At 37.4% G+C, this 23,756-nt stretch overlaps 2 protein-coding genes across 2 annotated transcripts in view; both read right to left on the bottom strand.

Moving 5' to 3' along the window:
* atg7 (ATG7 autophagy related 7 homolog (S. cerevisiae)) overlaps positions 1-5,290 on the bottom strand; it is a 121,096-nt gene extending 115,806 nt beyond the window's left edge. Inside the window, exons 1-6 of the mRNA XM_073875759.1 lie at positions 4,681-5,290; positions 3,536-3,729; positions 2,347-2,401; positions 1,844-1,961; positions 1,583-1,656; positions 1,385-1,505 (exon numbers count right to left, since the gene is read on the bottom strand). Of these exons, the coding sequence (XP_073731860.1) occupies positions 1,385-1,505; positions 1,583-1,656; positions 1,844-1,961; positions 2,347-2,401; positions 3,536-3,698 (531 nt within the window). The 5' untranslated portion in view covers positions 3,699-3,729; positions 4,681-5,290. The remainder of the gene's footprint in view (positions 1-1,384; positions 1,506-1,582; positions 1,657-1,843; positions 1,962-2,346; positions 2,402-3,535; positions 3,730-4,680) is intronic.
* A 1,636-nt stretch (positions 5,291-6,926) lies between these two features.
* hrh1 (histamine receptor H1) lies at positions 6,927-20,389 on the bottom strand. Its single transcript, XM_055184665.2, has 2 exons — positions 20,209-20,389; positions 6,927-10,039 (listed from the first exon to the last, which is right to left on the bottom strand). Exon 2 carries the CDS (start codon positions 9,948-9,950, stop codon positions 8,346-8,348), a length of 1,605 nt encoding a protein of 534 aa, XP_055040640.2. The 5' UTR covers positions 9,951-10,039; positions 20,209-20,389; the 3' UTR covers positions 6,927-8,345.
* Between the last annotated feature and the right edge of the window lie 3,367 nt (positions 20,390-23,756).

Below are 23,756 nucleotides of genomic sequence, written 5' to 3'. Positions count from 1 at the left end.
CCATAGTTTCCATCTACAGCGTGTTTTACTCTGTCCACTACATACTATTATCTCAGACTGTATTAATCAGATCTATTTTACCTGAAAGCGCTCACTGTCTGTGTTTGTAGGGAAGTGGGGAGTTGTAGCTCATTTGCATTTAAAGGTTCAGACATTAAAAATTATTTTTGCTCTCACCCAAATAGGGGCATTTTTGACATGCTATAATAAATTATATGTGAGGCATTTTGAGCTGAAACTTCACAGACACATTCTGAGCAAACTTGAGACTTATGGCGCTTTTCCATTCCGTAGTACCTCACGGTTTGGTTTGGGTCGGGTCAGCTCACCTCACCTCGGCTTGTTTAGCTTTTCCATTGAGTTTAGTAACACTTGAGTGGGAGGGATTATAGGCGTGTAGTTATATTTGTGCTGCCTACTGCTGTGACATCATACAAGTGAGAGCGTCGTTGTACATTCCCATACATTTATTTATTTCTCAGTCCACCACAAAATTAAAATTGACCACCACAAATAGATGTTTGCACATCCTGTTTATCACTACCTCTGTCTCACATGACAGTTTCTGTTCAAACACTCATGGCGTCGGTCGACGCGCTCCGCTGAGCCTCATTTAAGTTGCATTTCAGCATATATGCTGACTTGCACGTCGCGAATGTGCTGCCACAAACTGCAAGTCTGGAAAAAACTGTTATGGTGCTCCTGATTCTCAACCTGTGGATGTATTCATCGCTAAAAGGGAGTTTGGGAATTTACAGCAAAGCACAGATGACAAAAGGGTTTACTCGAGACAGTGCAAGCTAGCATAAAGGTAAAGCTAATATTTTACATTATAGCCATGACGTTGGTAGTGACGAATCTCTCAGACCAATCAGTGATCTGCAGTGTTTTCGCGTCACGTTTTGGTATCAGCTCGGGTCGCTTGGAACCCCGACCGAGGTAGTACTAAAAAAGTATCGGGTACTACATACTGCACCCAATGGAAAAGCCCCCAAAAGTAAGCTGACCCGACCCAACCTAAACCAAAGCGTGGGGTACTATGCAATGGAAATGCACCAGAACATTACATCTTGTAAAAAGCCATAATAGGTGCCCTTTAATAAAGAATGTGTTATTATTTTTATAAGAAAATATATCATTTGAATTGTAGAAATATTTAGGTATAACAACAAATGTAGGTCTTTTGGTTGCAGTCCCTGGGGTCAAGTCCATAGTCCATCCTCTTAGAACCAATTCAACATAACGCATTCAAACACTGTTAATTAAAAATTATAAACAGGACATGATTTCCATAATGCATTGTGTAATGACTCATTATCTTTCCCCCAAAAATAACACAAAGCGTCTCATCAGAAGCAAGTTAAACGTGGTTTTATTTACGCACCTGTTCAGCATTGAATCTCTGCTCTAATGACACCGGCTCCTGCACCAGCTGGACTCCTTCCACAAAGCAGAGGGCAGGAAAGCAGAACCAGTAATAGAAATGATATTTCTTCAGATCCGCATAAACAAAAGGACCAGTCAGAAACAAAAAGACTTTAATTTAAAAGAACACCGACTGAATGCATTCATACAAACCGCAAATGTCAAGAGGATGAATTTGTTTAGGACAGAGGAGTCTTCCACTGCAGCCCCTGATTGAATCGCACTCCAAATCTGTGAAGACGACAACGTAACCAGTATTAATATTACAATTTCATTAAGGCAGGAACAACTTAACTATAAAATCCATAATAATTCATAATGATCATAATATAATGTTGAACCTTTACTTGTGAAGCCCTATTAACATTAAACTACTTAGATGATTTCAAGAAACAGTAGTTAGACAACATTGGTTAACCTCATTGGCTGCATTATCAAGTAGAGCTTTCTTGTCTGTAGATTTAAAGGCTTCTAAGGTGTTGGTATTGTACAGAGTCCCATAGGCTGGACAACAGTGAGCAGATGTGGGTCCATCACTGGACAAACAGAAAAAAAATCAGTATATATAAAAAACAAAACAATCTTATAAAGATTATATACTGGATTGAGAGTCATGGGATATCCTATAGACGTTTTATAATACAAGGGCAATGATTATTGATCTAAGGGTTGTTTTAACTCTTTCACCACCATTGATGAGTTATCTCTGTTTTTTGCTCAAAATTTGGTGTTTTTGAAGAAACCTACCCATATTTGAGAGGAGATAAAAAGAACTAATAAAAGTAGGATGAAACAGAGGGTCAGTTCTTTCATTTAATATATTGTATGTTTATATGTTTAAAGAAGAACATTTTCTTTGTGAAAATTATGAAAAATGCTGGCGGTGAAAGAGTTAACATGTTCGAAATGTGCAAAACTTACACATCAAATGCACTGAACTCCAGGGTCAAACGTGTCGGCAAGCCAATAGGATCACCTGCAATTTAAAACATATTTCACAATTACTGTTTAAATACTTTTGACAGTACAAGATTTGAACATTCTGCACATTCTGTCATCTGCACACATCTGCTACATTTTTTAAAAACACACCCACAATCAAATGGGCATTTAAAGTGCACCTATTTTATTGTTAAAAACAAGGTTATTTTGTGTAGTTGGTACAGCTAATCTGTACGTTGTGATTGGCCTGAATACCTCTGACGTCAGCCGGAAATGTGACGCTCCTTACCATGTTTGAAAGATGCGTCACAATGCAATGCCAACAGGAGTTAACTTACAGGCTGAATCCGAATCCCAGGAAGTAAACTGTGTTGCCTACAATCCATGTGTTTGTTGTAGTCCAAGAAAAAGATTTACGTTGGAGACGATAACTCACGTCATAGTTTACTTTGGGGTTTGTATCGTTAACACGTACTAATACACACTTACACACCAAAGTAAATGTAAAATCGTAAGTCGGACCATTAGTGCTCTTTAACACTATTTTGAAGACATTGATGAGTCTTTCAATACAATATGCCAACCAAAAATTCATTTTCAAGATGACCAAAACTTCATAACAGTAACCTAGTGTTAAAGGGATAGTTCACCCAAATATCACTCTCATGTTGTTACAAACCTATATGAATTCATAAGCCCCATTCACTTCTATGGTATTCTTTTTGTCTACTATGAAAGTAAATGAGGCTCATGATGGGTTTGGTTTCAAACATTCCTGAAAATTTTTTACTTTGCATTTATCAGAACAAAGAAATTTATAGAGGTTTGTAACAACGTAGGAGTGAGTAAATGATGAGGAGAATTTCCCTTTTTGGGGGAATCTCTTCAAATAGATTACTGGTATCAAAAAAGCACTGTTATTAATTCTGTGTGTCGGTAAGAATCTCGCAATACAATACATTTCACAATACAGGGGTTGCGATGCAATAAGTTGTGATACATTGCAAAACCTTAACACACGTGTTTTTCTTTACAAATTTTGGTTCACTTCCAAAGGGCAGTGTGAAACAAAACAAAAAAGACATTTTATTTGGTCTGGACCAAAGCAAGTTAACTAGCAGACTTTCCTGCTATGAATACACCCTTACCCGTATGAATAATTACTCACCGTTATAGTAATAGCCTTTGATGTTTCTTGGACTTTCATCTAAGCGGTAATCAATGAGTTTCTTCTGGGTGAGCTGATGCCAGAATCCTGCCTCCAGAGCACTGCAGAAAGGGGCAAACTGCAGCTTTGGGGCAGCCGCACCCTTCTCCATCATCTCTGCCATCAGGACTGTGTGTTTAGATTCCTCACTTAAACTGTAATAAAACAAACCATAAAATAAGTATTCAAAATGACTAAAATGTCCAGTGCAAGAGAAACATCTGCGCATGTGTGACTAGAAAAGGTCTGATAAGTGTTATTTAATGTAGTCAATGACAATTCTTTACCCAAACCCGTCTCACTTTCTTTATTTCATGGAGAATAAACTAGTTTTATTTTAAAGCTGCTCTTAATTTATGCAATGAAACTGACCAAGCAGGCTTTTCAATGCAAGATTGTTACTAAGTGAGCAATGTAATACATTTTAGCAGCTGTTCTTCACACATTGCTATCAAATGGATATTAGTGCACAAGTTATATGGACTACCTTTATAATATGTTCATAGTGCATTTCTGCCCTTGACACCCACAGACTCATATACACTGCTCAGGTATTTTGCTAATCCTTCTCTATTCATCAGTGTTCATTTATTTACAATGATTCAGGATTCTGTCATAAAGGTCATAATACAATTTATAAAATAATACATCTGTGATGGATATTTTTCTTGCAAGTTAAAATGTATTTCAAGTGAATTTTGACATAGCACAAAAGATGGTGTGGTTTTGAATTTTGTGGACGTGGTTTAGTTTGTTGAACACTTTTCAGACTTACTGTTTACTGTCCAAACTAACCATATAGGAACCTGATAAACTGTATATATTAAACTAATTACGAGCAGTCAACGAATTACTAGTAAAACTGTTTGTCTGTAAGTTAGTAACGTTACTGAGATGTTAGTAAGTTAACTGTTGTGTTTGTCTCGTTGAACTAACTGATTGAATTTAATATAGCATTCTGTTTATTACGACAAAGCAATGAAACACCATAACGAAGTATGAGCACAACAATCCGAGTTCATTACACTCATTTAATATTTTATGTAAACAGTGAACACAACATTAGAGCAGTAGTGAATACATGTGAAAACACAAACATCTCTTACCAGAACTGGACTTCCTGGTTGATGTCATGTGACCGCTGTCATCACCTGCACGTGCGCAGTCGCTTTGTTTTGGTGTCACCTCAGAGCTAGCGCTATTCAAACGATTTATTTTAATTAATTTAATAAGTAAACAAATATAGTCACAATGTAAAACGTGATCGTTTAGCTATTAAAACAAATATAAAATCTGCTAGTTGTTTCGCAACTGTAAAAAAAAGATCGTCTATCGTGTGTTTAATTTAAGAGGTGTTAGCAAAATGTGTTTTCTGACGACGTGTAAATATAGGCAAATAACTTACAATAAACGCACGAGATTTTTATGGTGCCTGAATCATTGAATAAAAGGCAACCACCCAAAATAACAGAAAGAAACAGACAAATAGACAGGAAAATACTGACAAAAACTTATATACGCCGTTCCTTTTCATGTTTAGCCCTATGAAAGTGAAATCCGTGCATTTTCAGAAGCAGGGCAAAGCAGATGGGCGTTAGTGAATTATCCAGAAAAGCCAGACAGCTGAGATCAATGACACACTGAAAGCTTCCGTAAGTTACTGTCTGCATTCCTTCAGCATCCAGCTTCTATTGTACTGAGTCAAACCTGTATGTGGTATAGAGTTCATGTAACAAAATATCCCCATAAAACCTTGTAGCTCTTTAACCCTAATTCATAGTAGCTCTGTAATAAATACAATACAATACAATACAGTTTATTTAGTGTCATTTACCAAAGAAAATTATTTTTTTTCTTATGCAATGAAAATGTTACAAAAATGGCATAATGTATATTTAAAGCACTGTTTACATAAACTCTAAAGAGTGACTAGTTGCATAAACATAACCACTAAGTTAAAAGTATGTCTTATAACCTATTCTGAAACTAGCAATAGTTAGGACTAATCAGTCTTACTATTCCGATTTAAATTAGATCCCTACTTGCCGATAACCGATTAATCGACTGATAGTTTTTAAAACAGATACTGGATAAAAACTAACATAACACTTAAAGTGAAACAGTGCTGTAATGTATTACAAAAGCAATAAAACAGTACTGAACCATGAAAATGTGCTAAATGAAATAAATGTATAAATAAAAATATATAAATTATATTAATAAGTATTGAAGTAAATACTTCTGTAAAATACTCACACTGGTAACATCGAAATTACATAAATGTGTATTATATGTGTAGTCTTGTACTTTATTTGCTCCTGTTTAAACATTTAATGATTATCTTAACAAAATTACAAAATATGTATTGCAGTGATTATAAAAAAGAACTGAGGTGAATTCAGATTTTGATTTGTTGCATGTGTTAATATAGCCGACAGCTGCATATAGTTCGCTTTCTCTCATTATTAAATTAAAGGTGAATAAAGGTAACCAGCTGGAAATAAATGAATGCAAATCAATTGTTATAATCATGACATTAAACATTTGGGTTGGATTTATCTGTAGTATTTTTGTGTAACTGTTTTATGTACTACTAATATTATTGTCCTGTCAGCCCTGACGACAAACTTACGTCCATGCTGTTGTTTCTCTGCTAATGCAACATCTATTCAGCAAATTAATTACTTCATAATGATATGAAGCAACGAACGCACTCTGAAAAACTATCGGCATGGATTTTTTTACAGATTGCCGATTGTTTAACCAATGAAATATCGGTGCCGATTAATTTTGACGATTAATCGGTCTACCTCTACAATCTACATTAGAACTTGTAGGACTGATCTAAACACTTGTGCACCCCGTCAGAAGTTTATGCGCCTAAAAAACTAATCTGTATTAATGTAGACATCTCAGTTCATTGGTGTATGTAACCCAGAATATTTACTAATTTTTATTAATAAATAAATATTAAACAACAAAGATATGCTAATTGTCATAGAATGTAAAATTTTGTGAACACTTTCCTAAATGTACTTGGCAGATTATTCGAAAAAGTTATGTAAATAAATTTGGCTTTATCAAAAGTGCAATTGTTGTTCATCCAATCACATGGCTTTATAGTGAGTGACAGGCAATAATTAAATACTGACAATGCCTGCTGTGTTCAAAGCAAATTAGAAATGAATGAGACTTCACTGCATTACGATTATACATGATTATATAATTGATTTTTCCCTACTTTAGTTCTTTGTAGACTCTTTCTTTGTATTACCAGCAGCCTGTGAGAATTATGCAGAACCCAATACTGTATGTATGTGCTGTATGAAAAAAAAGAGTAAGCAATACAGTCTTTCCTGTTTTAAATGATCACTGTTTGCTATTTAATTATTTTATGATCTGTACAGTTTTTAACACAGTGTTCTCTGATTTTATACTACATTTATGGCAGCTGTGGCAAATGATCTGGGTTTCCCATGTTCACAAATAATGTCCAGACTGTGTATATTAATGTATACACACAACATTTTCCTTTGCATAAAATAAAATAACATAAAGACTAGTCTGCCATTTAAAACATGCCAATATGTTCATCTGTCCTTGTATGTGCCAGTTACAAGCTTTTAATATAATGGGCTACCAAATTGAATGAAATTGCTTTTAGATGTGTACAGTACATGCTATGAAAACATAGGCCTGATTAATGTCAAAGCAGTGGAAAATGCAAAATCAGTTGGATTTACTTGATGGATTTATGGCCAAAGCTGTAGCAAATAAAAATACTGTACATGAGGATGATAAATACTGCAGTTACAGTACTTGTTACTTTGTGTGGTAAAATTGGATCTAAAAGCTGAAGCAGTCATTTTATAGTAGCATTTTAAGTGCTTAAAGGTGCCAAAGAATGCATTGAAATAATCTGTTAAATTGATCTAGATAGAAGGTATGTGGCTTAATTAAGTGCAACTTTTATCTAGAGACGGTTTTACATGTCCATTTACAACCCTAGAATGCCTTTAGAATGAAATGGTCTAGTATTACCTTATTTAAAAGGGTCATGAATAATCAGTTGAGCTCTCCTCTGATTGGTTGTTTCACAAAGCAGCTCCTTCAGTAGGGTAGAACTGTGAATAGGGGAAAACCAGGGTGAAAGTAACGCGGGACGAAAGTAACAAAGCGATTTTCTCATAGCCCTGACTACATTTGCATTCCAAACTATGACAGCATCTTTAACACGCAACCATTGACATAGCTGACAAATATTGCATTATTTCGGCAATTTAATGTAGGGACGAACATCTCGACTGTAACGTCACAGTTGGTGTTATGTTGAGATTGGTCTGTTTTCCAGCTGTCTTTTGCATAAACAAGGGTTACATTAGAAGGAGGAAACAATCGTGTTTGAGGCTCATGATATGTCATTACCATGTACAGAACTCTTATTATTCATCTATGCCTACATAAATACAGTTTTACATTCTACGGCACCTTTAAAATTCACCTAGAATACACTCTGGGTTAAGTGAATTTGACCTTAAAATGATGAAACAACTATATGATTAATAATAATCTGATGCAGATTGCAAATAATAATAAAAATTATAAATAATAACATTACTTTATACATACAAGATCTGACAGATGCACATCTTGGTGATTACTTACTACCAATGTAGAAACTTTACACAATGTCACGAGAAACACGATTCAAAATCACAGATGAAACAGGCAAGCTAACAGTTTTTATAAAGCTGTGTTAAAACTGTAAATTTCATCTATTAATATGAAAAATCTTCTTGAACACTCTTTTGAAGTTTTCATTGCACAGTGGGTATATGAAAGGATTCAGAGTGGAGTTGATGTACCCAAGCCAAATAGTGAACATGTGAAGGTCATGATGGACACAAGTTTCACACAAAGCCATCACCATAAAGGTGATAAAATACGGGATCCAGCACACCATAAAGACACCGATGATACAGCCGAGTTGCCTGGCGGCTTTCCTCTCTTTACGTATGCGCATGCTGTGGACGCTCTGTTTTGATTGTTCACAGAGCTTCTGCCATATTTGTTTTACAGGCATTGAATTGGTAGTGTCTAGTTGAGGACTGTTTTCTGCCCACGGTGATGGTGGTGAAGGCGGCGTATCGTGATTGCAGAAAACAGCTGTGTAATTGTGAATATCCACTGCGGGTGCAATCTCACAAATGTTACCGACAGAATTCGGCACTAACACATTGCAGTCATTCACATTCACGAAGGTTTTGGGCTGAGTGTTATTATCCGACTGGAGAAATCCCAGAGATAAAGATGGCTGCCTGACGGGAGCTCCAGCAATAGTTTCTCCATCATCGCTCATAGAGGAAATTTCCTTGGACTCTTGCATGCTCTTTCTCATGCGTTTTGAAAGACCGAATATCGGTTTCTTTTTGTAACAACTTTTCTTCTTCACTTCAGACAAGGAATCTGTGTTTTCCTCCAGATTGTCCCTTAAATTGTAAGGCTGTTCCAAACTGTACTGATCCAACAGACCCTCTTTTGGAGAATATGCATGTGAACCCAAACTATCTTTCTCAGACACTTTGGTTATTTGCAACGGCATTCCGTTTTGTAATGTATCATCTGCTTCCGTTTTCACCATCGGACCAGCAAAGTTCTCCCACTCTCTGTAATGTTCCCGCACAGCAATGAAGATCTGCGAGTAGAACAGAAGCATCAGGAAAGATGGGATGTAGAAGTTAAGGATGGCAGTCAGAACCTTGAACCACGTCACAAAGCGGAAGTCTGTGTCACACTTGTTCTCCAGCTCTGGCTTCCTGTCAACTTGTGCAAACATCCGCCACCCCAGCATGGGAACTGTCCATGTCATGGAGAGAAGCCATGCGCTACAAATCACCAATGTAGCTCTTCCTCGTGTCCGGTATTTTAAATACTGTAAGGGGTGTCGGACAGAGCGGTACCTGTCCAGGCATAGGATGAACAAACTGAAAATAGAAGCCGTGCTCGCAACGTAATCCATTACCAGCCAGAATTGGCAAACAAGCCGACCCAATTTCCATTCATCCTCTAGCAGGTACACTAGATTCAAGGGCATGACTGTGGCTCCAACGATCAGGTCAGCTATCGAGAGGCTAACTATGTAAAGGTTCCCAACTGTGTGCAATGTTCTTTCTTTTCTGACGGCAAAAAGTACCAGCAGGTTCATGATAACCGTCAGAAGGGACAGTGTGCCAAGGAGAACCCCCAACACGGCATTATTCATGTGATGATGGAAGGGGGCGGACACGTTTAACACGGTTGTTACGTTGGGTTCAAGATGCTCAAGAATTCTCTCGAGTCGGCTGTTTATCTTGATAAGTGTTGTAGTGGTCTCCATTGGACAGTCCACATGTCACATGATGTTAAAATTGTGAGAAAGCACACAGTCTGATTGGATATTACGATTCAATCCAACTAACGGAATTCCTGAAAAACAAATCCAACAAGAATGCATTAAAGTGTAATAGCACACTAAATTCTTATATTAATATATGTAATGTCTCTACTGATTTTGCCAAGTGGCTGATGTCCTCAGGGCAACATTGTGTTGACCCAGGGACAACTTTTAAATCAACCATTAAGATTTTAGAAATAAGCTTACAGTTTGTTTCAAGTTTAAGCTTACAACCAGGATTGGCTGATTCTAGACCATTGTTTTTCACTTATCATTTCCCTCTGATTTTAGGGTTTGGTTATGGTTATAGAGTTGGGGTGGGTTTAGGTTTTATATACAAAATGTTGTCCTTGGGTCAACGTAGTATGTTGCCCTGAGGACATCTCACACTTGGGAAAATCAGGTTGAGCTATCTGTAATAGTGCAGGTAATAGTGCTAATATCTGTAATAGTGAACATGTGAAGATCATAATGGACACAAAGCATTCACCATAAAGGTGATAATTTTGAGTACCTGAAGTGGTCGCAAAAGAACTAGAAGCTATGGGCTCTATCTTACACCCAGCGCAGCGGAATGCACGACGCAAGTGTCTTTTGCTAGTTTCCACCCTGCGCAATTATAATTTTCACGTTTAGCGCTGCGTTGTTTAAATAGCAAATGCATTTGCGCCCCCTTTTGCGCCCATAGGCGTTCTGGTCTGAAAACGAGGTGTGTAAAATAGACTACGCCATTGACCAACAAAAACCTGCTCTAAAGTCAATGGCGCAGTATTTTTTTTGTTATTTAAAGAACGCATTAGTAATATGCGCCTAAACAGGACGACAACGCGTGTTTGCTTATCACACACATGAATGTGCAGCAGCACAAAAACCCTTTTAAATATGAAAGTTTAAAGGATTGAATGTAAAAGATTATTATTGAGTCTCTTGGACATAAATGAGGACCGATTATGAGACATTAGAAGGCGTAAAGAGCTGCTTCACCTGCAGCCTGGTAAGTAAATAAATGCTTTGCTTTAAACAAATGTATCTGTTTTTAAATGTTTTTTTAAATGTTACCTCTCGGATTTATTGTATATGATGACTCTGTACCTGTGGATATACTGAGATGAGAAACATTTTTAAGTAATGCTTAAAAAAAACTGACGCTGTCCAAGTGCTGAACCTTGCGGAGGGCCGTTTGTAAATTCTTCATCTCCTGTTTGTTACAAATAAAGTATTTTTAGTACAAACCTTTTCTTACATACTTGTAAATTATTTTTTTATGATATTGGATAGCCATACATTTAAAGCAATTAAAAGCCTGCTTTTTTACTTCCATGACTAAAAGAAAACGGGTTTTAAAGATTTTCATAAAAAATAACAATTTCAATACAAGTGAAAAACAACACAATTATTTAACATTAATCTTAAACTGGGGATCTTCCTCCTCCACTTAGTTTTTCAGTTTACAAAGTCTGTCATCTAAATAGGGATTAGACATACATAGCGCTAGCGCAACTGGCTTTTAAAGGGGATGAGAGCTGTGACTCTCATTGGTTTATTGCACGTTACGCCCAAAATACTCCAAATTAATCATTAAAAAAATAGGACCAACCCTTTTCGACCATGCGCATGGCGCACAAACCATTTTTCCCGTCGTTAAATTAGCAAAAGTGCATTCGGACACACCCATTTAGACGTTACGCTGTGCGCTTTAGACAATGCGCTAAGACCGTTAAAATAGGACCCAATGCCTTCAATATGTTGTGAGCATCAGAATCGCTGTTTTTGCAACACTAAGAAGGCTCGAAACAACATCATACTTTCACCTGTGTCTCTGCACGTGGGCTCGAGCATTGAGAACATTGTTTGTGTACACAGAGTTTACTGAAAAGAAGGTTTTGAACAACTGACTTTGGTTGTTTTGGTGTCAAGATGTATCGATCTCTGAATGCGACGTAAGGAGGGTGGAGAGTAAAGATGGATAGCTCCTAAAGCATAGTTACATGCACGGATAATTTGTTGTTTTGTCGCAAGTGAAAAACAATATTGACCTTCTAGTTGAAAAAGGAGCCTCATATGAGATTCATTCATTCGCATTCAGAAGTTGATTCTTTATGTCTGGCAAAGATGGCGAGCGGAAAACATAACAGCCAAAGTCAGTTGTACAAAACCTTTCTTTTTGGTGAGCTCTGTGTACACAAACAGTGTTCATGCTCGCGTTCATGTGTAGAGATCCAGGTGATACACTGAGCAAAGTTTCATGTTGTGTCGTGCCTTCTTAGTGTTGTAAAAATGGTGGTAATCAGAGGTGTAAAGTACTTGAGGAATTTTACTTGATTACTGTACTTAAGTATTATTTATGGAGATTTTTACTTTACTTGAGTACAATTTAAAAACAATACTTTTACTTTAACACATGAAGTGTGTTTCCGTGTGACACGTTCCCTGCTATTTGCAGCCTCTCTATTAAGACTTATACCTTGTTCACATAGTCAGTCCACATCTGATTTTTTATGCATATCCGATTGGACAGATTCGCTGTCCATATTGTGTATCACAACTGTAAGGGGCCACCCATCGGCCCAACAACGAAATCCAATGGCGCGGGTGAAGGGATCTCATTCTTTCGTGTCTTGGCTCTTCTAAAAACATAATTCCATTTATCAGGATTAAATTATTTTCTTTGACCTCTGTGTGTAAATTATTCCATGCTTGCTCCGATCATAAAAATAATTACTTTAGTCAAGATCATGTAACTTGCTAAGTCAGGTGATAGACAGAAATCTGAGAGTTCTGGTGAATGTGCCCCATACTCCATTCAACATCAAAACACCAGTATGATCATATCCTGACATAATTAATTTTGCTGTAATACCAGACTCCTTCTAATCTACTGGAAATAATAATTTCTAAAGAATTCAAATAAATCAATAATAACAATTTATTTTACCAGGCAGGTTTCAGCTTCAAACATCCATTGAAGAATATCATACAGAATATGATTGAAGTCCAATTATTTAAAATGATCAACAGTTGCAAAAGTTACAAAGTCATACCTGGCAATAGACACTCTGGCTACAGAGTACTTCCATCATGGAAGTGGTGTAGGAAGATTCTTGTAAAAGATTTATTCCATTATGTTTGAATACACAACCACAAAGTGTGGGGAAGATTCTTGCTAAAGTCTCTTGCCAAGCCACCTTATATACACAGAATGAGATAAAGAATAATAAAATCTCAAATCAAGATTTGGTTGGTCAGTCCTCGAGACCTGAAAGAGTACCAAATGGGACTGTTAACCATCTGTAATCTAGATCTCCTCATGAGGTGACACCCCTTGCAGGAGTACAGACTACGTTGGTACACCTTCTCTTAGAATTATAGAAATTAAACATTGCACCATCACCTTTAACATAAGACTACACATGAATATAAAATTGGAATCTCAGAACAACATAACATATATATTCAGCAGATACCCAATGATGTGAGCCTGAAGGTTAAGAAGGCTGTTCAGGGTAAAAACCTTTGTGATGAAGAGATAAGGAGAACAAAAGAGTTGTAGGTCTGTAACAGGTTAACAGCATCACCTGAAGTTTTATTGTTTTACAGTGTCTCTTCATAGATAAACTTAAAGTTTACTGTATAGGCCTACCAGCTGTCCTACACAACTGTTCAGATCCGGTCTGTGCGTCCTGTAGCATTCTGACGTTTTCCGGATTATTTGCACTGTTTCTATGGCAATGACTGAAATGACAATCTATTTCGACGTCTGACATGTTTACGTTTTACGTGACGCAACAGCATGACGTAACCAAAAAGCCTCACAAATGCGTTCAGTCGATCAGGGCAGTCAGACTGAAATGGATTTCCGGAAATGTGATTTCACCTCTGGGTGTAGCCTGAAACGAATAAAAAAAAGCAGATTTCATGTGGTTTTTGGCCATTCACACATTCTAAATGTGATTGGATTCCTATCGGACATGCACAAAATCAGATCTACACCTCTTCCTGCATCGGCTGCCTGTGAGAAGGCTTGATAGAGCTTAAATTTTGGTTAAATTCGAGGTTTTAAAACTTCGAGTAGCATGTTGCATACTGAAATTAGGTAGTAGTCTTATAGTTTGATAATTAAATACAATTAAATACAAATCGTTGTAAAGCAGGATAAAACCTTGTATGTGGTTCATTCACTTCATGTTTTTAGCTTAAACAAGAATCTCTTTTCATTCTTCATGTTACTTTTACTTTTTTAATAGTCAAGTACAATTTTAATGTGGTACATTTTTACTTTTACTCAAGTATTATTCTGGCCAGATACTTTTACTTTTAAGTGAGTAAAATTTACACTCAGTACTTGTACTTTCACTTGAGTAACATTTTTGAGTACTTTTTACACCTCTGGTGGTAGTTTGGTAGCAGCGGACAGCGGCTGGAAGAACGCATCAGGGACCGAGTAGGCATCACACCCTAACCAAGATATTTTTTTAAAAGTAGCGTTTCTTTTCATGACAGTCCAGGTGCGAAATGTTGCCTTTCATAGCCGTTTCCAGTATCCATAAAAATCATAGACGGTAAAAGATAAGAAATGCGTAAATTGTAGCAACCTAGCCAATGCTTGTCAGTAGCCTACTGGTACTCGGTAGGTACTCAAGATGGCGGCAGGCAACTGGAATGACGTAAAAGGTCACATGACTGATATTCATGAATAGGGTGCAAATCCCAATTAAACAGGGTTGAAATAACACGCTGTCACTTTTACAGCCGAAACAATAGAAGAGAGCTGGTTTGGTGATCAATAATACATCTTGGCCAATCAGAAAGAACTGTTGTATAATCTTAGTTTTTGTCATACAAAGGCTAATCCGACAAACACTGACTATATAAGTTTGTAGTTGTACATATGGGATGGTTTCCCGGACAAGGTTTAGATTAATCCAGGACTAGGTCTTAGTTAAATTAGGACTTTTTTACAAACATACCTTACAATACTGGTGTGCATCTTGAGACAAAATAATGGTACTGATATATGTTAAGCTATGTCAGTGCAAGATGTTTTTAAATTAAGACAGCTCAAACATGGATTTTAGTCTGGGACTAGGATAAGCCCTGTCTGGGAAACCGCCCCATAATGTTTGGATGACGGTCGGATAACAATCATAACGAGTCGTGTTCACACTTGACCAATAAACGGCAACCAACTTTGGCACTCTGATAGATGACAAGCAACAATACACATCTTGAATGTTGGTAATGTTTTGAACACAGTTATTCATCTGTTCAAATTGACCTGAATCACACTATCATTTGACTGGGAAATATGCAAAATATCAAAAGATTTTTGTTTCCTCTATGTTTTGCCGACATTGATGAGATAAAGACTGGGATTTATGTATTTTCTGTTTGAAGGAGAAGTTTTGCAAAAACCACTGCAAAGTTGTATCTTAATTCTTCTTATGTGTAATGGCACATATTTAGGGAAACAGAAAAATAGTTTTGTATTTGTTCCTCTGAAAGATTACAACACTTATCAAGATAAGCAGTGCTTTAGTTCACTACACTCAAAACACTGGGTTCCTTTCAATCTAAATGGATAAAAATGCGGCATGTGGGTGAAGCTCTATTTGCTAAAACCACGCCTGCCTAGCTCGACAGCAGTGGCAGTTCATCTGTTTAAATACGGACAAACCCAACAGTTGAGTTAATTCGAACCTGTTTATACCAATAGACCCCTTCAAGGTTTGTAAACATTAATTGACTATCGGGTGCACGCGCAGCATGGGGTCAAACTGTTCATACCATCCAGGCTTTATAATTTAATATAACAGGGCTGAAAAATGATGAGTTACCTCAAATGAAGTGAGCACTACAGACACAAGCCTCTTTGATCTTTGCATTGTCCGCATCTGCATGTTAATTGCTTGCAGCAGCAAATGTTGTATTTTTTTGTTTTTGAGATTCTGCATGAATCGCGAAAACTTAACGGAAGTCCTGGTGCGATTTTCACAGTCCACGACGTAAGTAGGCATTTTTACGATACCGAATAATACGCAACTCAATCTGCTGTAATGGCTTTTCTGACCCCGACATGCGCAGTGGAAACCGCCTGTGATGTGAACTGTGAAGGGGTCTATTAGGTCAAAAGGGACAACCTCTTAGCCTGGGTGCCAGCCGATCTTAGCCCCGCCCACAAGATTTTGAAAACGGGAAGATCGGTCTGGGGTTTCTGCGTTGAGGAGCTACTATGTTAGACCCAAAGCTGGTCGAACCAATCAAATTGTCAGGGCGGGCTTTATACGATGAAGAACAGATAATCAACAGTAACGTAATGAACCACGTCACCAAAGAGCGCGTGTGTTGAATGGCTGCCGCTGTAGAGTTCAGATGTGTGGATTCTGACATTGAGTCTGTTCTAAAAGATATCGACAGAGCATTGATTTTAAAAGAGCAACAGAGAAACGCGAGCAGGGCATTTGTTGATGTTTTTGCCGTCCTTCCTAACGAATTCGGCAAAAGTTGGTCGCAACTGAAATACCTAACGTTATCACGGCGATGCAACTCGGCGTGCACAACGAGATGGATATAATTAGTGGTCGTTGCCAGCTTCTTTTCGGAAGCCCGGAATCGTGGTTGCTGAATAAGTGGAGGGACATGCTAGGCTCCAATATTTTCAAGCCAACGTAATGGGTATCGTCGTGGATAAAGTTCACTTGAGGTACAAATGGTAAGAGATAGTCTTACTGTATGACTTAGTAAACACTTCATGTTGTGATATAAACAAAATGTTGTAAACATAGTAGGTGTTGATGTACCTTCGCTAACTCAGACTTAGTATAATCACATTGTTAGTGTCATTGTAGCGAAATAACTAGCAGTTCGGTCAGGCTGCAAAGACGTAATTTCAACATACGTCACACACTCCGTTGCTCTGATTGGTCGTAGGTCTATCCAATTGAGTGCAGAGGCATTTTTATAGCTCAATGGAGCGGTATCAGACTCAAATTCTGACTAGAATTGAGTATGACAACGTCAGGCTAATAACCTCTAATAAATTAAGAAAATGTTGTTGTTTTACACAGTCATCAGATGTCAACAATGCAGCATTTTGGGCTTAAACAACCCAGCATTGGATCATATTTAATCCAACGGTTGAGTCCCTTTCTTTACCCAAAAAAACAGCATTTATGGTATTTTGAGTGTACTGTAAATTTAAGTCTTAATTTACACAAAAAATGAGGTAGCATCGATGAATTATTAGTTGATCTAGTTTGCAGAATGATTTCTTAACCAATCAGATTTGTCAGTCTGTTGAGTTCAGCTCAATGACTCATTGATCCTTTTACAGCAGTTAACAGTTCACTAGAGGTTAGGACTGTCAGTGAATAGTCACTTCTCTCTGATTATTGTCTGATTCCCACACAATGCTGTTTTATCACTTCTAGCATATAGTGCTTCTGCATCCTTATTAAAACCTTGAACAATTAAGTCCCCATTTATTGCAATTGCTTGTCCAGTAAGACCAACACAGTAAAATGGCTTTGAAATGTCATGCGGTTTGATAATGATGGAATTTTCCTTTTGGGATGAACTATTCCCTTAACAGGCCCACTCACTAAAACCTGAACCTGAACCTGAACCTGAACTGAAAACAATGAATGGTGACATTCGTATTTCTGACGCTGCCAGCAAATTTATTATGTGAATTATCCGCATACTTAAAATGTCTCGTGCTTCCGACAGCACAGACGCAGGAAGGTTCATTAAGCATCAGACACCGGGATCAGACCATGGATGTTAAAGAAATATGTGAGACAGCTGTAGACATTATCTTGTTGCTAAGAGATGTGGTTTCTAACCAAGCTTCATCAGTTCTTCTCTGCGGCTTGTCTAGACTTATATTACATGCCTGATCTCATTTTTGTTTCTTTGGAAGTTTACCTGTTTGCCCAAGAAGTACGCTGAGTTTTTATATTGAAGGCTCTTAATGACAATTTTTATTTTCAAGATTAAAGAATAGAGACTGTGTGTTACCTTGCACAGCTATTTGGACTTTGCTTCACTTCGGTATTATCTTTTTTTTTTTCAAAATGAACTGTCTGTACAAGTCTTTCATTGTATTTTCAAGTATCCTTCAGTGTCATTTCTAAATGTTTTTCATACGTTTTGGGCATTATATATGTTAAAGGATCAGTATGCTTTGAAAAATATTGTCATTATAAATGTATGCCTTACTTATGTAACACATGAAAGGAGGTAAGCAGAATGTCCAAATGCGGTTGATTTTATTTCAGGACATTTTTTTAACCAGTGCTTTATATAAAAAAAATTCTGCACATCAAACAAAGCTGTGTTGGAAACAGACCAAAATGTAAAACATACACTGTTTAAAATTTCTGTAGGAATGACCGTATTACAGGCAGCTGTTTGCCAGTAGCTTACTGTAGATTAAGATTAAAACCAACATTTAATGAAAAATAAAACAGAAAAAGGTTGATGAGGATTTCTTGTTCCCAGAATGCTTTGCATGAGGCTGTTATTTTATAGTTTTTTTTTTTTTGTAAAGACAAAGACCTGTCTATGTTTAATGTTTATTTAACTTTGAACAAACTGTTGCTAGTAAATAACATTTAAATCTACAGTAAGTTACTGGCAAACAGCTGCATAACTAGGGCTGGGTATTGGAAAGGGCCTCACGTTACGATACATATCACAATATGTGCTCATGATCCGATGCATGGCGATACGATCTAATGCGACGCATGCTGCGATACATTGCAATACCTTTTCTTTTTTTTTTTTAGAAAGTTAAAAAGAGCTGATTTTTTTATTTACTTTTTTAAGGCAAAATGCTTCCACACGTCGGCTTTGAAAGCTGCAGCCTTTTTTAAATTCACTCCCACTAACTTCTGAGACATTGGTCGAATGGTCGTATATGACAGACAACTGGTGGGAAAATGTATCACGATAGTAGCTGTATCGATATTTTTGCACAGCCCTATGCATAACTACAGCAATTTTTTTAATGGTATGCACTGATAATCTTTCCCTCCACGGAATCTTTAGAAAGTAATTCACATCCATATTCAGAATCAAACATTCATTCTGAATATTCACACCAGATGATGTCACACCAGCGTTGACTTCCGTCATGGCAAATGCCCCAAGATTTCACAAGTTTCAAAACCAAATGAAAGGCACCAGTTCAAAAGTGCATAATGGATAATGCCAGAAAGAGATGTGGCATTCTGTGTTTAAAGAATTTAACTTTAGTTCCTCTTACAAACTTTATATATCCTACTTTTTTGGTGATAGACAGACACGGTAACTGTCAGCTATCATTGTGGAAAAGAGCAGCGTGAATATCTTTTAAAAGTTCTATCTATACAGTACACTCAATATAGTCCGGCTATAAGTAACCCACTTCTACCCTATAACCTTGAATTTGATTAAATGCCGTTTTTGCCAAAATAACTTGGAACAGTACTATATGCCAGCGTGTAAGCAAGGTCAACAGGTGTTCAAGGTGTTTGCTTTCATTTATTTTAAACCTGCATCGTCTATTCTTGGGCTATGGTTAGACGTCTATTAGACTTTCACTGACAGCCCAAAATTTTCCTTGTTTTAGCTGAAATTGCTTGCTGGGCTATGTGCACTATCAACTTTACCAGTCATACTCTGCATTACAGTTAATCCAATTACGATTAAACGAGCATAAGAACAATGTTTAGTATTTAATAATTGTAAACCTTTGGGGATTTAAACGTACCCAAAAAGATAGTGACTAAAAGCCACACATAAACGTATAAATATTTATGTATTTCTGTAAACAAAAAGCGCACAGAGATTTACTGTGTTTACAGCGATTTCCCAACGCGCCCTCCGGAGTAAGCTAAGGAACGCGGGTTCATACTGATGCGCTACGCGGAAAACTTGACGCGAAAATGTTTTAAAGTTGTGCATAAAATGTCCATAATCCTTTTCATTCGCCTTTACCCACAAACGGTCGATATATATATGTTGATGTTAAAACATCTGAGAATTAAAAAAGAGCTTTAATCCTCGAGGAGAACGCGTGGCTTTAGTAACACCTGTGGAATGTCAATGTTTGCAAAGCGTCTTCAATCACTCACCTAAAACATCAGCCATCATTTATTTAACAGTTTTTACTTTGACATTATCGTTCTGCTGTAATTATGAGGAAAGATGTAAAGCTTACCGTTATGACTTCCAGGTAAAATCCGGACATGAATAATGTACTCTCCACATAAGTGATGTTCAGTTTGCTTGGGCTGGACGCTGACTGATGCTTTGCTCCTCTCAAGTGTCTCATGCATGTGTCATGATGAACCGGTGAGACACACACACACACACACACACACACACACACACACACACACACACACACACACACACACACACACACACACACACACACACCTTAGACCAGGCACGCGCGCTGCCACTTTTACATTTATTCTTTACGCGCTTTAATATTTCAATATGCAGTATATACAGTGGCCTATATATGATAGTGCACATTTACTTTAGGTTGTTGGTTAACATTACCCTTCTGAAAATTAACCATGTTTTTTTTCTTTTTTTGGTGTATTGATTACTTTTAGCAAAACCATGATTTTAGTATGTCACTAACATAGTTTATCTATGGGTTTTCAAAGCCATGGCCATTTTGTGGTTACCATGGTTTTACTACTGTACAGTTTTTTTTACTGTATTAAAACCATGGTTAATTTTAATTAAAGGTAGTACATAACCTAACTCGTAACAGATGCGTATATAAGAATTTGACATGATGCCATCTCTATTTAAATATATGAATAATCAATATTGGTTAATGTTAATAGGGTGAATCCCACAAACCCTTTTTAGAAAGAATGTGTCAAGGTCGGCTAATGTTCCTCTCCAAAATGAAAAATTTAATTACATCTTGCATAAAAAAGAGAACATTTTGGACTGTTTGTGTACACTGTTTGCATGACTTTCAGGACAAATAATCCTCACCCCCATTCTTATATATGATGAAATGGAAAGCGATATTAACATTTTAATGTGACCTACTCTAATCACTGACCCAGAAACACATTTTCAACTTTATGCACAGATGAAAAGGCTGTGAATTTCCTTTGCACTGTGAACATCAGAATATGTTCTGGGTCACAGTGACATTGATATCACAAAACAGCTTAAATCCGTAACGAAACTGGCTTCATTTTTTTTTTTTTGCATGCAACATTTCTGTAAGGTTTTTGTAAGACACTTCTGTTACTGTATGGATGTAACATTGGGCGTAACAGTGATGTTTGGCACATGTAATAAACTTTCTTTATAGGCTTTGCTGCAATTATTAACAAATGAACCACTGAAGCTCATGGTCTCCAAGGGAATTTCTGAAGAGGAGAAAGAACAGACGATGGAGGCGACTTCTCACACTTTTCAAGCTCTTTCACTCCTCCTGCCATTAATTTGTTGTTGTGGCACAGCTTGTGTTACATAGCAGAAACATCAAGGCTAATAAACTGGATGTGTCACTTGAATTGAAATGTCTTATCTGTCAAGCATGCTTGTGTCCTGATAAGGAAATATGACGGACTTCATTATAAGTCATTCTTAATAGGATAATTCATTATACTATAAAAGTTTGTATTCAAGAGCTAGTTTGCATGTGGGGAACAAAAATTATTTGTTTCTATTTTTATTTATCCTATGCAATAAACAGAAACAGCTCAATTGATACTTAAATGAAACATTGCATAGAATAAAATGTTTACAGACCCTACACATTTGCTGGTCTTGTAATGCTGATCTGTTCAATGTGCTTAAAGGGAAACTACACCCATTTGCATTAAGCTTTGTATCGTTAGAACCCCAGTCATGTTTTTGAATGGTCGTGCATCATTCCCTCAGTTTCCCCCTGAGAGACAGAAGAAATAAAGATTTCAGTGAGGCACTTCCTTCTTTCAATGATGTAAAAATCGTCATTTTGCGTCATTGAAAGAAGGAAATCCTGTATCTTTGTCGAGAGTGAAAGACTACAGACACTCATTCCTCATTTTTCCAAGGTGGGGGATATGGGTGGGACCCACTCACACTACAGACCTATTACAGATCAGTGGGTGGGACTTACAAAAATATACGAACACAGACGGAAAAAAACGATCAGCTGCTATCTTTATGCTAAGCTAAGCTAACAGACGTTGTGGAGCAAGCCAGACTTCATGTTACAATAATAGCAGGAAGGTAATCGATTTCGCAAGCGTGATGCTCTAATCCGCTGTTCATTGCACCTTTATGAGCCACAATACAGCAAAGAGCTGAGGCAGATGGAGGTACAGAAGACCGAGGAGTAGGCCGGAGCCCGGGGAAGACGCAGCACTGGCACGAGCTTGGACGGACTAGTAGTGCCTGTACTCTCGCTGTGTGCTTTCTGTATAACATTTCTGCATCAGATATGGACGTTTGTTTGGTGAATGTTCCCAGCAAGAAGAGGTGTTTGCGCGTGTTTATTTCACAGACGTGTTTCGGCTTATGAGCACAAGCGCTGAGCCAGCGCGTCTGTGGAGTATACATATTGTGCAGTGGACGCTTTGGGTGCAGGATGCGCCATTTTCTTCTTTGGGAATATACATGTTTGGCCAAGTACTCTCAAAAATATATCAGAAACTGAATGAATTGCTCCAACCCAAGCTTCATACAGTATATGGACAGTGGCGTCCTGCATACATATTTTAGAATCCTAAACTGGAAGCGACAGCCAAAGCCTGCAGGGATAAACGGACGTCTGACTATAAAGTGTGTGTTTGTATTTTCTATATATAACGTGGCATTTATGTACACAATAGCATATCTGAGTGGTGTTAGGATTAATGGGAGTGGCTTGCAGAGCTGTGCATTGTGGTGCATTGTGGGAGTTGTAGTTTTCCATACAAATGTGCCCTAAAGTCACATTCTGTCTTTTCTCGATCAAATAGGGACAACATTCTACATTTATATTACATTTCGACTACAAATATAACACTTTCAATAAAGATTAATGATTATAGATTCTATCGATGAAATGTCCCTTCAATATACACTAAATAGCACTAAAAGCTCGTAATCATAGGGGAATAATTTTTAGTGCTATATAGCACCTATAAAGCACCTATGAAGAACCATCTGGGGGTGTATAGCACCACTATAGCACCAGATATGGTTCTACATAGCACAATATGGTTCTACACAGGTGCTACATAGGCACTATATGGCACTTAAAAAGGTTCCCCTATGATTACGAGCCAGTGAACCACTTTTAATGCTATTTAGCACAGTTTGTTTTTAGAGTGTTTAATAACCCGCTTCATGTCTGAATTTTTTTTATGGCGGCACAGTGGCTCAGTGCAAAGGTCCCTGGTTCGAGCCCTGGCTAGGTCAGGTTGATGAAGATGAAACTATTTTTCACAAACCTCTCAAAACCTTTCCTCTAGCACCTGCAAATAGACCCCTTCAAGGTTTGTAAACATTGAATGACTAACGGATGCGCGCGCAGCATGTGGTCAAACTGTTCATACCATCCTGGCTTTATAATTTAATCTAACAGGGCTGAAAAATGATGAGTTACCTCAAATGAAGTGAGCACTACAAACACAAGCCTCTTTGATATTTGCATTGTTACAGTCTGCGCGTTAATTGCTTGCAGCCGCAGATGTTGTGCTTTTTTGTTTTTGAGATTCTGCAGAAATCACGAAAACTTAACGGAAGACCTGGTGC

This window comes from Misgurnus anguillicaudatus, chromosome 14, assembly GCF_027580225.2.
Source record: "Misgurnus anguillicaudatus chromosome 14, ASM2758022v2, whole genome shotgun sequence".
NCBI classification, from domain to species: Eukaryota; Metazoa; Chordata; class Actinopteri; order Cypriniformes; family Cobitidae; genus Misgurnus; species Misgurnus anguillicaudatus.
This window is presented reverse-complemented; position numbering and strand designations above follow the sequence as displayed.

Excerpts from the sequence above, each read along its gene's own strand:
- hrh1 (XM_055184665.2), bottom strand. The coding sequence starts at position 9,950 with ATGGAGACCACTACAACACTTATCAAGATAAACAGCCGACTCGAGAGA.